General features: G+C 54.7%; 1 protein-coding gene across 1 annotated transcript; it reads left to right on the top strand.

The window, feature by feature from the left end:
• Nucleotides 1-5: 5 nt before the first annotated feature.
• On the top strand, nt 6-12,696 carry LOC144677344 (ras and Rab interactor 2-like; the record flags this gene model as incomplete). The annotated part of the gene is made up of 7 exons (XM_078537481.1): nt 6-66; nt 3,770-4,426; nt 4,490-4,870; nt 7,936-8,241; nt 8,922-9,053; nt 11,070-11,233; nt 11,937-12,696. Coding segments are annotated over 7 exons (2,067 nt in total), but the record flags the coding sequence as incomplete, so codon positions are not given.
• Nucleotides 12,697-15,581: the final 2,885 nt, after the last annotated feature.

The raw sequence follows: 15,581 nt of genomic DNA, 5'->3' as shown, positions 1-15,581 counted from the left end.
TCCCACTCGCCATCACGAACGCTCGTTCCCACAAAAAACTCAAGACCATCTCACACCTGGGGATAGGTGAGTAACTGAGAGCGCACCAGGTGCGAAATAGAGTTTCCCAACCTCCTCCGGGGCTGGTCTGGAGATTCCCCCATGAAATGTCGGGAAGCACCACCCGGGGGTGAAATGGGGGCTGGTTGAAGGTTTTGTTGGCTCCGATTGGCTGGGGCCTCGCACGGACGAGCCTTTTGGGTAGCCAATGGCAGGAGAGCTTGGGTGTTGGGGGTGCGGGCAGGACGATCGGTCACGTGACCTGAACCTCCAATCACGATGGGTCAGGCAGCCATCACCTGCCATGCATTGTGGGTTTGGATGGTCAATGGCGGGGGGTAGGGGGTGGGAACCCTTGGGTGATTTGGGTACTGAGGCCAATTTTTCTTTGTTTATTCTTTCCTGGGATGTGGGTGTCACTGGCAGGCCCAGCGTTTGTTACCCTTGAACAGAATGGATTGTTTGGCCATTTCAGAGCCAACTACGTGGCTGTGGATCTGGAGTCACGTGTAGTCCAGACCGGGTAAGGACAGCAGATTTCCCTCCCTAAAGGGGACATTAGTGACCCAGATGGGTTTTCACTTACGAACATACCAATGAGGAGGAGGAGTGAGGCCACTCGGCCCCTTGAGCCTGCTCCCCCATTCAATAAGATCATGGCTGATCTGATTGTGGCCTTAACCCCACTTTTCCGCCTCCCCCCAATAACCTTTCACCCCCTTGTTAATCAAGAATCTATCTCGCTCTGCCCTAAAAATAGTCAAAGACTCTGTTTCCACCACCTTTTCAGGAAGAGAGTTCCAGAGACTCACCCCCCTCCGAGTGAAAAAATTTCTCCTCATCTCCGTTTTTAAACAGTGACCCCTAGTTCTAGATTCTCCCACAAGAGGAAACATCCTCTCCACATCCACCCTGTCAAGACCCCTCAGGATCTTGTATGTTTCCATCAACTCGCCTTTTACTCTTCTAAACTCCAGCGGATACAAACCTAACCTGTCTAACCTTTCCTCATAAGACAACCCGCCCATTCCAGGTATTAGTGTAGTAAACCACCTCCAAACTGCTTCTAATGCATTTACATCCTTCCTTAAATAAGGAGACCAGTACTGAACACAATACTCCAGATGTGGTCTCACCAGTGCCCTGTACAACTGAAGCATAACCTCCCTACTTTTGTAATCAATTCCCCCTCGCAATAAATAATTACATTCTATGAGCTTTCCTAATTCCCTGCTGTACCTGCACACTAGCCTTTTGCTATTCATGCACTAGGACACCCAGATCCCTCTGAATCTCAGAGCTCTGCAATCTCTCACCATTTAGATAATAAGCTTCTCTTTTACTCTTCCTGCCAAAATGGAAGATTTCACATATTCCATTTGCCAGATCTTTGCCCACTCACTTAACTTTTCTATGTCACTTTGTAGCCTCCTTATGTCCTCTTCACAATTTACTTTCCTCCCTATCTTTGTGTCATCAGCAAATTTAGCAACCATCCCACCCAACCCTTCACCCAAATCATTTATATAAATTGTAAAAGTTGAGGCCCCAGCACTGATCCCTGTGGTACACCACACGTCACATCCTGCCAACCAGAAAGAGACCCATTTATGCCTACTCTCTGCTTCCTGTTAGCTAGCCAATCTTCTATCCATGACAATATGTTACCCCCTATACCATTAGCTTTTATTTTCCACAATAATCTTTCATGTGGCACTTTATCAAATGTCTTCTGGAAATCTAAATGCGGCACATCCACCCATTCCCCTTTATCCACAGCACATGTGACTCCTTCAAAGAACTCCAATAAATTGGTTAAACATGATTTCCCTTTCACAAAACCATGTTGACTTTGCCTGATTGCCTTGAATTTTTCTAAGTGCCCTGCTATAGCATCTTTAATAATAGCTTCTCACATTTTCCCTGTGACAGATGTTAAGGTAACTGGCCTGAGTTTCCTGCTTTCTGTCTCCCTCCCTTTTTGAATAAAGGAGTTACATTTGCTATTTTCCAACCTAATGGAGTCTTCCCTGAATCCAGGGAACTTTAGAAAATTAAAACCAATGCATCAACTATCTCACTGGCCATTTCTTTCAAGACTCTAGGATGAAATCCACCAGGACCTGGGGATTTATCCGCCCACAGCTCCAACAATTTACTCAGTACCAGTTCCCTGGTGATTGTAATTTTCCCTCCCATTTCCTGATATAAAGCTATTTCTGGGATGTTACTGTGTCCTCTATAGTGAAAACTGATGCAAAACACCTGTGTGTATGTACGTGTGTGTGTGTGTATGAGTGTGTATGAGTGTGTGTGAGTGTGTGTGTGTGTGTGAGTGTGTGTGTGTGTGAGTGAGTGTGTGTGTGAGTGAGTGTGTGAGTGTGTGAGTGTGTGAGAGTGTGAGTGTGTGAGTGTGTGTGTATGAGTGATTGAGTGATTGAGTGAGTGTGTGAGTGTGTGTGTGTGTGTGAGTGTGTGAGTAAGTGTGTGTGTGTGTGTGAGTGTGAGTGAGTGTGAGTGAGTGAGTGAGTGTGTGAATGAGTGAGTGTGTGAGTGTGTGAGTAAGTGTGTGAGTGTGAGTGTGTGTGTGAGTGTGTGTGAGTGAGTGTGTGTGTGTGAGTGTGTGTGTGTGTGTGTGAGTGAGTGTGAGAGTGTGTGTGTGTGAGTGAGTGTGTGAGTGAGTGTGTGAGTGAGTGTGTGAGTGTGTGTGAGTGAGTGTGTGAGTGAGTGTGTGTGAGTGTGTGTGAGTGTGTGTGAGTGTGTGTGAGTGTGTGTGTGCGAGTGTGTGCGAGTGTGTGCATGAGTGTGTGTGTGAGTGTATGAGTAAGTGTGTGTGTGTGTGTGTGTGAGTATGAGTAAGTGTGTGTGTGTGTGAGTGAGTGTGAGTGAGTGTGTGTGTGTGAGTGTGAGTATGAGTAAGTGTGTGTGTGTAAGTGTGTGCGTGTGTGTGTGTGTGTGTGTGTGAGTGTGAGTGTGTGTGTGAGTGAGAGAGTGAGAGAGTGAGAGAGAGTGTGAGTGTGTGTGAGTGTGTGTGAGTGTGTGTGTGTGTGTGTGTGTATGAGTGTGAGTGTGTGTGAGTGTGTGTGTGTGTGTGTGTGTGAGTGTGTGTGTGTGTGTGAGAGTGTGTGTGTGTGTGAGTGTGTGTGTGTGTGTGAGTGTGAGTGTGAGTGTGAGAGTGTGAGAGTGTGTGTGTGAGTGTGTGTGTGTGTGTGTGTGTGAGTGTGTGTGAGTGTGTGTGAGTGTGTGTGAGTGTGTGTGTGTGTGTGTGTGTGTGTGTGTGTGTGTGAGTGTGAGAGTGTGTGAGAGTGTGTGAGAGTGTGTGAGAGTGTGTGAGTGTGTGTGAGTGTGTGTGAGTGTGTGTGAGTGTGTGTGTGTGTGAGTGTGTGAGTGTGGTGTGTGTGAGTGTGTGTGTGTGTGTGTGTGTGAGTGTGTGTGAGTGTGAGTGTGTGTGATGTGAAAGTGTGAGAGTGTGTGGTGTGTGTGTGTGTGTGTGTGGTGTGTGTGTGAGTGTGTGAGTGAGTGTGTGAGTGTGTGAGTGTGTGTGAGTGTGTGTGTGTGTGTGTGTGTGTGAGTGTGTGTGAGTGTGAGTGTGTGTGAGAGAGTAAGTGTGTGTGAGTGTGTGAATGGGTGGGGGAGGTTAATCCCGCCCCGGGTGGATCTTGCCCTGTCGGTGACGCTGTTTGACTCCCCCCGCTTCCCGTTTTCTCTGTTTCCTCTCTCCGCCCTTTAGAGTTCTGGAGCTCGACCCTGAACGTGCGAGAGCCCCCGGTGTGTGAGGAGTGCGGGGCGAGTCTCCCCCAGGAGGCGGGACCCCCGGGGCAGTTCGAGCCGGACCCGCTGCTGCGGCGGCCCCTGTGGACACGGCGGCCTGGGGAGGTGGGCTGCTCCAGCTGGAACGGGGCCCTCAGCTTCGTCAACCCCCTCTTCGAGCCCTCGCACCAGGGCAAGCGCTGGCAATTCAAGCGCAGCTTCAAGGTCCGGGTGTCCACCGAGACCTCCAGCCCCCTCTCGCCCCCCAGCCAGCCCCCTCCCCCCGTCCCCTGTGAGGGGGGGAGGCCCCAGGAGGACCCCCGGGGGCAGCCGCGGCCGGTGAGAAGCCCCTCGTCGGAGGACGACACCTCCTACAAGCGCCCAAAGACCCCCGTGCCCCCTCCCCGGCTCAGGAAGAAGCCCAGGTCCCAGGCCCAGGGTGGGGGCCGGCCCCCGGCGGGCGAGGAGAAGTACCGGGTGCCCACCCCCGTCGGCCCCCAGCCCTGCCCCCCCAAGGCCCCCCTGACCCTGCTGGAGGAGGAGAGGCTGAGCGACGCCTCCGAGGCTGATGGGCTGGGCCTCCTTTACGGGAGCCCCCCTCCCCCCATCAGCGAGGTGGACACCCAGTCCCTCAGCAGCCTGGACGGGGAGGAGGGGGAGGGGGAGGGGGAGGGGGAGGAGGGGGAGGGGGAGAAGGAGGGGGAGGAGGGGGAGGGGAGGCCGGCCGAACCAGACCAGCCCAGGCCCGGGCCCAGGCCCCGGCCTACCCCCAGGAGGCGCAGTGTCCACTGGATGGTCCGAGCCTCCTTCAGGAAGATGGGCGAGGTCCTCAGCTCCTTCGGCTGCCCCGAGAGGAAGCTGGTGAGAGCCATCGAGCAGCGGGCGAGGGACAGGTGCACCTACCTGGGGGCCCTGGTGCAGGACTTCCTGGGGGCCCAGCGAGAGGGGAGGGGGACCCCAGCCTGTGGCTCGGAGCTGCTCCAGGCCGTCCGACACTTCATGTCCCACACGAAGATGTTCCTGATGCACAGCTCGGAACTGGAGCTCCTGGTCGAGGCCTACATCACGGAGCAGGAGAAAGGTGAGCGGAAACCAGGCCCCACAACCCTCGGCCCGTCCCCCACCCCCTCCTCAAACCCACACCCCCACCCCCCACCTGCAGCCCCACCCCCACCCCCACACCCACCCCCACCCCCCACCCACAGCCCCACCCCCACCCCCACCCCCACCCCCACACCCACCCCCACACACACACACACACCCACCCCCACCCCCCACCCACAGCCCCACCCCCACCCCCACCCCCACCCACACCCCCTCCCCAAACCCAACCCCCTTCCCCACTCCCACCCCCACCCCCACACCCACTCCCACACCCACTCCCACCCCAACCCCACCCCCACCCCCACACCCACACCCTCCCCAACTCCCACCCCCACCCCCACCCCCACACCCACACCCTCCCCCACACCCACCCCCACCCCGACACCCCCACCCCCAACCCCACACCCCCAAACCCCACCCCCACACCCACACCCTCCCCCACACCCACCCCCACCCCCACACGCCCACCCCCACCCCCAAACCCCACCCCCACCCCCACACCCAACCTCACACCCACCCCCATCCCCACACCCCCACCCCCACACCCACCCCCACCCCCACACCCCCACCCTCACACCCACCCTCACACCCACTCCCACAAAACCCACTTCACAGAGACGTTGTAAAATAAACCGAGCCACATACGGGGATATTAAGGACAGGTGAACAAAAGCACGGTCAAAGGGTCGGTTTTAAGGAGCGTCTTAAAGGAGGAGAGAGAGAGAGAGTCGGGGAGGTTTAGGGAGGGAATTCCGGAGCTTAGGGCCCCCAGGCAGCTGAAGGCACGGCCGCCAATGGTGGAGCGATGGGAATCGGGGGATGGTCAAGAGGCCGGAATTGGAGGAGCGCAGAGATCTCGGAGGGTTGTAGGTGCTGGAGGAGGTTACAGAGATAGGGAGGGTTGTAGGGGCTGGAGGAGGTTACAGAGATAGGGAGGGTTGTAGGGGCTGGAGGAGGTTACAGAGATAGGGAGGGGTGTAGGGGCTGGAGGAGGTTACAGAGATAGGGAGGGTTGTAGGGGCTGGAGGAGGTTACAGAGATAGGGAGGGTTGTAGGGGCTGGAGGAGGTTACAGAGATAGGGAGGGTTGTAGGGGCTGGAGGAGGTTACAGAGATAGGGAGGGTTGTAGGGGCTGGAGGAGGTTACAGAGATAGGGAGGGTTTTAGGGGGTGGAGGAGGTTACAGAGATAGGGAGGGTTGTAGGGGCTGGAGGAGGTTACAGAGATAGGGAGGGTTGTAGGGGCCGGAGGAGGTTACGGAGATAGGGAGGGTTTTAGGGAGTGGAGGAGGTTACAGAGATAGGGAGGGTTGTAGGGGCTGGAGGAGGTTACAGAGATAGGGAGGGTTGTCGGGGCTGTAGGAGATTACAGAGATAGGGAGGGTTGTAGGGTCTGGAGGAGTTTACAGAGATAGGGAGGGGTGTAGGGGCTGGAGGAGGTTACAGAGATAGGGAGGGTTGTAGGGGCTGGAGGAGGTTACAGAGATAGGGAGGGTTTTAGGGGGTGGAGGAGGTTACAGAGATAGGGAGGGTTGTAGGGGCTGGAGGAGGTTACAGAGATAGGGAGGGTTGTAGGGGCCGGAGGAGGTTACGGAGATAGGGAGAGTTTTAGGGAGTGGAGGAGGTTACAGAGGTAGGGAGGGTTGTAGGGGCTGGAGGAGGTTACAGAGATAGGGAGGGTTGTAGGGTCTGGAGGAGTTTACAGAGATAGGGAGGGTTGTAGGGACTGGAGGAGGTTACAGAGATAGGGAGGGTTGTCGGGGCTGTAGGAGGTTACAGAGATAGGGAGGGTTGTAGGGACTGGAGGAGGTTACAGAGATAGGGAGGGTTGTCGGGGCTGTAGGAGGTTACAGAGATACGGAGGGTTGTAGGGGCTGGAGGAGGTTACAGAGATAGGGAGGGTTGTAGGGGCTGGAGGAGGTTACAGAGATAGGGAGGGTTGTAGGGTCTGGAGGAGTTTACAGAGATAGGGAGGGGTGTAGGGGCTGGAGGAGGTTACAGAGATAGGGAGGGCTGTAGGGGCTGGAGGAGGTTACAGAGATAGGGAGGGGTGTAGGGACTGGAGGAGGTTACAGAGATAGGGAGGGTGTAGGGGCTGGAGGAGGTTACAGAGATAGGGAGGGGTGTAGGGGCTGGAGGAGGTTACAGAGATAGGGAGGGGTGTAGGGGCTGGAGGAGGTTACAGAGATAGGGAGGGTTGTAGGGGCTGGAGGAGGTTACAGAGATAGGGAGGGTTGTAGGGTCTGGAGGAGTTTACAGAGATAGGGAGGGGTGTAGGGGCTGGAGGAGGTTACAGAGATAGGGAGGGCTGTAGGGGCTGGAGGAGGTTACAGAGATAGGGAGGGGTGTAGGGACTGGAGGAGGTTACAGAGATAGGGAGGGTGTAGGGGCTGGAGGAGGTTACAGAGATAGGGAGGGGTGTAGGGGCTGGAGGAGGTTACAGAGATAGGGAGGGGTGTAGGGGCTGGAGGAGGTTACAGAGATAGGGAGGGGGTGAGGAGGGATTTGAACACGAGGATGTGAATTTTGAAATCGAGGTGTTTCCGGACCAGGAGCCAGTGTGGGTCAGTGTGAGCACAGGGGGTGATGGGTGAAGGGGACTCGGTGCGAGTTCGGACACGGGGGCAGCAGAGTTTTGGATGAGCTGAAGTTTACGGAGGGTGGAATGTGGGAGAGTCGCCGGGAGAGCGTTGGGATAGTCAAGTATGGAGGTAGCGGAGGTGTGGGTGAGGGCTTCAGCAGTCGATGAGCTGAGATGGGGGTGAATCCGGGCGATGTTACGGGGGAGGGAGATGGCCGGTCTTAGCGATGGTGCGAATAGGAGCTAAACACGGAACATGCCGTTCAGCCCCTCTAACCTATCCCCTGGGAGGGTAATATGTAAAAATCAATCTCTCACCAGCTATCCGGCCCCATTAAACTCCTCCCACAGACCATCGGGGACTAAACCACCACACCCACCAGCCCCATCGCCCCCATCACCCCCCCACCCCGCCCCCCCTGATACCTCGCCTTGCTGACCGCCTCTCCTTGCCTCCATGCAGAGCACCTCCTAGAGGTGGCCATGCACAAGAGCGTGCTGAAGCCCCTGCGCCACTCCATCGAGGCCAGTCTGCGGGAGTTCCACACTGCCGATGGCTCACTCCAGCAGATCAGAGACAACACACAACTGGTGAGACAGACTGGACCACAGTGCCTGGGAGTCCGAGCTGGTGCCCTGGACACAGGGGCCATCGAGAAGATCAAACAGAAGTTTGTCCTGATGCAGAAAGCGTATTCTCCAGTGAAGAAGGTCAACTATCTCCTTCAAGCCTGTAAACTCATCTATGAGAGAGTAAAAGGAGCAGGAGGTAGGAAACGCTGAGGTCCCTCTACACTGTCCCCATCAAACACTCCCAGGGCAGGTACAGCACGGGGTTAGATACAGAGTAAAGCTCCCTCTACACTGTCCCCATCAAACACTCCCAGGACAGGTACAGCACGGGGTTAGATACAGAGTAAAGCTCCCTCTACACCGTCCCCATCAAACACTCCCAGGACAGGTACAGCACGGGGTTAGATACAGAGTAAAGCTCCCTCTACACTGTCCCCATCAAACACTCCCAGGACAGGTACAGCACGGGGTTAGATACAGAGTAAAGCTCCCTCTACACCGTCCCCATCAAACACTCCCAGGACAGGTACAGCACGGGGTTAGATACAGAGTAAAGCTCCCTCTACACCGTCCCCATCAAACACTCCCAGGACAGGTACAGCACGGGGTTAGATACAGAGTAAAGCTCCCTCTACACCGTCCCCATCAAACACTCCCAGGACAGGTACAGCACGGGGTTAGATACAGAGTAAAGCTCCCTCTACACTGTCCCCATCAAACACTCCCAGGACAGGTACAGCACGCCCCCTCTCGGCCCCCTGTGTTGGTTAAGGGGGGGTGGGTGCAGCACAATGGATATGTGCCAATGGTTGCTGTCTGACAGTGAGCTCATGGCCCTGTGTAACTGCCTATCTCTGTGTCCCTGTCTGCTCCAAGGTGAAGCGTGTGGTGCTGATGAGTTCCTCCCCATGTTGTCCTACGTCATCGCGGAGTGTGACCTGCCGGAGCTCATTATGGAAGTGGAGTATATGATGGAGTTACTGGACCAGTCCGAGCTGATGGGAGAAGGTAGGCAGTTGTTGCTGGAGTGATGTCAGGTCAATGTCAGGCCCCGAGCTTCTCAATGAATGGTATTGAAGGGATATGGATCCAAGCTGGGATTGAGTGCACTGATGTCGGGGAGACAGTGATGTTGTGGTAATGACACTGGGGCTGGTGACCCAGAGGCCCAGGTTAATGCTCTGGGGGACAGGGGTTCAAATCCCCACTAGGGCAGCCGGAGAAATTTAAATTCAGTTAATAAATCTGGAATTGGAAACTAGTCTCAGTGACGGTGAACATGAAACTATCATCGATTGTTGTAAAGACCCATCTGGGTCACTAATGTCCCCTTTAGGGAGGGAAATCTGCCGTCCTTACCCGGTCTGGGCCTACACGTGACTCCAGACCCACAGCCGCTCACCATTCTGACTTGGAAATATATCGGCCATTCCTTCACTGTCGCTGGGTCAAAATCCTGGAACTCCCTCCCTAACAGCACAGTGGGTGTACCTACACCACAGGGGACTGCAGCGGCTCAAGAAGGCAGCTCACCCCCCACCTTCTCAAGGGGCAATTAGGGATGGGCAATAAATGCTGGGCCCGGCCAGCGACGCCCACATCCCGTGAGAGAATGAAGAACAGAATGGCAGTAAGGGGCTGAATGGCCTCCTCCTGTCCCTCGACCCCTCCCTGCTCACACACAGGGGCCAGGATATTCAGCTCGGTGTAGCGGCGCTGACCCCGGGCGAGCGTCCGGTCACCGTGGCGATATTTCAGCCAGCGGGCACACACCCGAGGGTTGGCAACGCGCCCGCCGACGGGTTAAGAGGCCCGTGAAGCAGCTATAATGAAGCCGAACTTCTCGCTGCCCGTCCGATCCTTTACTGGCGGGTGAATCGGGCGGGCGGGCTTCCGGTGTTTTGCGGAACCTCACCCACAGAGGAGACAAGGTTTCCGACAGTGAATTAAAAAAAAATAAAATAAAATTCTTTTAAACTCATTTTGGACCTGCCCCCTCTCCGCGGGACTGAGTCACGTGAGGGGGACACGCTGATGTCGTTTGCGAAACCTTCGTTTTTCGTTTTGGAAAGCGCTCAGCTTCCCCGGGGTAGCTCTCTGTCCCCGCACGCCCTCTCCCCGCCGCTCCCCACCCCCACCCCCCAAAGCAGCGCCGAGCCTCCCCCGCCGAACAAGGGGAAAATCCTGCCCGTGGAGTGAGGGACCCTCCACATCCTCCACCCTCCAACTCCCCGTCCGGTAACTCAACGCGCTAACATCAGGAATTCTTCACTCTCTGTGAGACGCTTCTGGGGAGCCTGAGATTTATCCCGATTTAACACAGTCACTAAATAAATCCAATCGGGGAATTCAGGAGAAACTTCTTCACCCAGAGAGTGGGGAGAATGTGGGACTCGCACCCACGGGGAATGGGGAGAATGTGGGACTCGCTCCCACGGGGAGTGGGGAGAATGTGGGACTCGCTCCCACGGGGAGTGGGGAGATTGTGGGACTCGCTCCCACAGGGAGTGGGGAGAATGTGGGACTCGCTCCCACGGGGAGTGGGGAGAATGTGGGACTCGCTCCCACGGGGAGTGGGGAGAATGTGGGACTCGCTCCCACGGGGAGTGGGGAGAATGTGGGACTCGCTCCCACAGGGAGTGGTCGAGGTGAATAGTATTTACTCGATCTAACCCTTCCTGATTTTGAACCCCCCGATTCAATCTCCCCCTTAACCTTCTCTGCTCTAAGGAGAACAATCCCAGCTTCTCCCAGTCTCTCCACATGAACTGAGGTCCCTCATCCCTGGGAACGTTCTAGTAAATCTCCTCCGCACCCTCTCCGAGACCTTGACATCCTTCCTAAAGTGTGGGGCCCAGAATTGGACAGGATCCTCCCACTGGGGTCTAACCCGTGTTTGGAAAGGGTTTCACATCTCAGCCTTGTTTCTGTATCTGTGTCTCTATTTGTAAATCTTATTTATTCTTATTGAACTCCCTCAATGCTGTTGTACATTAAACCCTGTCTGCCTCTTTTACCCTTCAGGTGGGTACTACCTCACCAGCCTGTATGCGAGCATGGTTGAGCTCCAGAATTTCCATGTGGATCGGGTTGTGGTTGGCATCAGTAATGAGATCAGACAGTCCCTGAAGCAGTGGCACAAGAGGAGGAGGACCTACGAACCAATGCCCTCGGTCAACGACTTCCAGGTCAGTGCTAGAGGGAGCCACGCTTATCCCATCACACTTCCCCTCAACGGGTCCTGAATTCCCTCCCCCACCCCCTGGCAGAGCGGGAAACAGGCTGCATCCTGGGCCTAGTGCCAAGCTCGTCCATCCAGGTGGGCAGAAGGTGGGGGTGGGTGAGCTGCCTTCTTGAGCCGCTGCAGTCCCCTTGTGGTGTAGGTACACCCACCGTGCTGTTAGGGAGGGAGTTCCAGGATGTTGACCCAGCGACAGTGAAGGAACGGCCGATATATTTCCAAGTCGGGATGGTGAGTGACTTGGAGAGGAACTTCCAGGTGGTGGTGTTCCCATGTGTCTGCTGCCCTTGTCCTTCTAGATGGTAGTGGTTGTGGGTTTGGAAGGTGCTGTCTAAGGAGCCTTGGTGAATTCCTGCAGTGCATCTTGTAGATGGTACACACACTGCTGCTACTGTGCGTCGGTGGTGGAGGTAGTGAATGTTTGTGGATGGGGTGCCCGTCAAGCGGGGCTGCTTTGTCCTGGACGGTGTGGAGCTTCTTGAGTGTTGTGGGAGCTGCACTCATCCAGGCAAGTGGGGAGTATTCCATCACACTCCTGACTTGTGCCTTGTAGATGGTGGACAGGAGCCTTGCGAAGTTATTGTGTGAATCCCGAGGTGGTGGTGGGGTCTGTCGCAATACGAATTGTCTTCCTCTCTCTCCCTCCTCAGAACTTCCTGCGCGTGGCCTACCACGACCCTGACAACGGCTGCACCGCCAAGACCATGGTGGTGAGGCCAGCGGAGACGGCAGAGGAGCTGTGCCGGCTGTGTGCCGAGAAGTTCAAGGTCCAGGACCCCGGGGAGCACGGCCTGTTCCTGGTGGTGAACGACAGCTGGAGGCAGCTGGCTCCCGACTCCCAGCCGCAGCAGATCAAGGCCGAGCTGAAAGGCCAGGACGACGCGGGCTACTACCATTTCGTCTACAAGCCCCTCCAGCAGGAAAGGCCAGCCGCCAGGGCCAACCGCAGACTCCTCCGGGACAACGCCATCGACCTGGAGGGGGAGCCCGTGCCCGAGGAGGGGGAGCGGGCCTGACAAGGGGAGCTGTCCAAAGTGCAGCCAGGCCTACTGGCTGCCATGGCAACGGCTACTCCCGGCAGCCGAGGCCTACAAAGCCTGGGGCTCCCCTGAAAACTTTTTCACTACCAGTTTGAGCCTGTGGCCTGGGTATAGGCCTGAAAGGTAACGACGGAGAGAAGCTGCTCTGAGTGAAGAAAGGCCCAGGTTAGGCTCTGGGCCTGTGTCAATCGAAGTGACTGCGAATATTCAATTGCAAAACTTATCTTTAAACAGTCAGTGATGGAAGCCATGTCGCTGCGTATGTGTGTGTAATGTATCTGTGTCCCAGAGGGGAAGGCTGATGTCCTATTTAAACTGTGTGATGTACAATGAGATTTATTATAACGTGAGCTGGCCTCATTTAACCTCCCACCTGTTTCTGTGTCCTTTTGTTTCTGCTCTTGGTGGGGATCGACTTTGTTTCATTCATTCACGGGGTGTGGGCTTCGCTGGCTGGGCCCAGCATTTATTGCCCATCCCTAATTGCCCCTTGAGAAGGTGGGGGTGAGCTGCCTTCTTGAGCCGCTGCAGTCCATGTGGTGTAGGTACACCCACAGTGCTGTTAGGGAGGGAGTTCCAGGATTTTGACCCAGCGACAGTGAAGGAACGGCCGATATATTTCCAAGTCAGGATGGTGAGTGACTGGGAGGGGAACTTCCAGGTGGTGGTGTCCCCATCTATCTGCTGCCCTTGTCCTTCTAGATGGTAGCGGTCATGGGTTTGGAAGGTGCTGTCTAAGGAGCCTTGGTGAGTTGCTGCAGTGCATCTTGTAGATGGTACACACACTGCTGCTACTGTGTGTCGGTGGTGGAGGGAGTGAATGTTTGTGGATGTGGTGCCAATCAAGCGGGGCTGCTTTGTCCTGGATGGTGTCGAGCTTCTTGAGTGTCGTGGGAGCTGCACTCATCCAGGCAACTGGAGAGTATTCCATCACACTCCTGACTTGTGCCTTGTAGATGGTGGACAGGCTTTGGGGTGTCAGGAGGTGAGTTACTCACTGCAGGATTCCCAGCCTCTGACCTGCTCTTGTAGCCACAGTATTTATATGGCTAGTCCAGTTCAGTTTCTGGTCAATGGTAACCCCCAGGGTGTTGATAGTGGGGGATTCAGAGAGGATAATGCCATTGAACGTCAAGGGGCGATGGTTGGATTCTCTCTTGTTGGAGATGGTCATTGCCTGGCACTTGTGTGGTGTGAATGTTAGTCCGATGGGCAAGGTAACCCCTGTCACTGAGGAATGGTGGGGGGTGTGGGGATGATGGGGAACCAGGAAGGAGAAAAGAGTTTTGACCAGTCCCCTTATTCCCCAATTTTTACTGATTGCTCTTTCTGGGAAAATGAGAACGCGGGGCTGCTTGGAATGGACTGGGGAGGATGGACTTTAAATGGGCCACGCAGGCTGGTGGCTCCTAGCCAAGATCTCCATATCTATTGGCAAGTGACCAGTGGGTGACATTCAGAAGCTCCAATCTGGACATTGACCCACCCCGGGGACTGCAGAGAGGGCAGTGGTCCCAGTGATAATGAACTCCCCTTCCCCGCCCTCAATCCCCCACCCCCATCACCCCCGAGACATTTAACCCTGCACCTGGCACAGGGGGAGTGAGTGTGTGTGTGTGTGGGGGTGGGGGAGCGTGGGGGAGAGTCTGCATCCCCCAGAAACCTGCATCTCCCAGAAACCTGCATCTCCCTGGGAAATAACAACATTCTCTGCTTTTCGATGAGTCCCCTTTCTTTCTTTCTGTTGTCGCCGGTAGGTGTGAATCAGCCCATGTCCTCGATTAGTGAATCCTAGCGCCCGGGGCAGTGACTTTCACAGCCTGGTCAACATTTTATCGGAATCAGGACTTGGGTCATCTGAAGCCAAATTCTCCAGGAACATAGAGGTTTCCTCAGATCCCAGATGTTTTCTGAATCACTTAATTTCTCCTGTTTGAAGCCTAACCACAATAGCGAGAACCAACAGGCCATGTGACAAATCCATGACCAGAAATGAATGGGTCTTCCCTTATTCAATGGGCAGGCAGAAGTTAGCGGTGGGTTTCTGGCTATAATGTCTTCATCATCCAGCATGTTGGGAAGTAATGGGGCTCATCAGCAGCTGTATTCCTGGGATGATATCCGGTATCCGAGTGGGAACGGTAGAGTTTCACAGCCAGATGGAAGCCACTCGGCCCATCACTGTAACTGCCCAGCTCTCGAAAGCCCCTCATCCTATTCCCCAAACCGCTCTCCAGTTTCATTTCAGGTCTGGAGTGTATGACCGGATTCCATTCCGGCCGCTGGGTTCCTGGTGGGAACATTCCGTATCTTTCAACGACCCCTCCATTCATATCGATACCCATCGTATCATCGGACTTGGATTTGGTTGTGAAAATCACTGCCGCAGGGAACTCGGTACCTACCGGGCTCGATATTCAGCTCTGTAAGGAAGATGGGGATTGGGATGTGCCGGTTGATGGAATTGAGCAGTAGGGAAGATAAATGCAGTTATTTAAATATATCGTCAGAAAGTCTTAACGCTCTTTCCACCAATAGGAGAGCGTACACTCCACTGAAATCTGAATGTCTTAATGAAGGTATATAGGCAAAGTAACCTCAAAAATAACTACCTCACTAAGTGTGAGACAGTGGCAGGATGGCCTGTAATGGGTGTGAAGTTCACTAAAGGCACAATCCAATGCCAAAAATGCATTGGGAAAAAAAGCCAAGATCCGGTTAAATTCCCACGGTAAAAGCTTCATAAGTTCTGCTCGAGGCCAGAATCGGTGGTTTGAAGAACTCAGCAAGGTAGTTAGGATTGAGGAGTCGGACAGAGCTGAAATGCTAAATCTATATTTTGTGTTCATTCTCACCGATGAAGATGATGCAGTGGCAGGTACCAGTGTTTGAGATGTTGACTCCTTCAATGTAAATGCATCAATGGCCTTGGTTTGGGACACTGAAGATTGACCAGGTGGCTGGCCCTGATGACATTTAACCTGAATGTTGGAGATAACCAGGGGGGGTACGATGAAAGCCATTCATTTAGCCGGCTAATGGTCCTTGGAGATCTGGACCAGTTCGATTTGACAGGAGAAAGAGTCTGATGCAGGAATGCTTGCACATACGTGTGACCAATCCCATCCATTGACATCTGGATAGGAACCTAGGAACAAGAGGAGGCCATTCAGCCCCTTGATCCTGTTCTGCCATTCAGTTAAATTATGGCTGATCTGTATCTTAACTCGATTTACCAAGTTTTCTTCCATATCC

Source organism: Cetorhinus maximus, unplaced genomic scaffold, assembly GCF_964194155.1.
Source record: "Cetorhinus maximus unplaced genomic scaffold, sCetMax3.hap1.1 HAP1_SCAFFOLD_2443, whole genome shotgun sequence".
NCBI classification, from domain to species: Eukaryota; Metazoa; Chordata; class Chondrichthyes; order Lamniformes; family Cetorhinidae; genus Cetorhinus; species Cetorhinus maximus.
The sequence above is the reverse complement of the archived record's forward strand: the minus strand, read 5'-3'. Positions and strand labels throughout refer to the sequence as shown.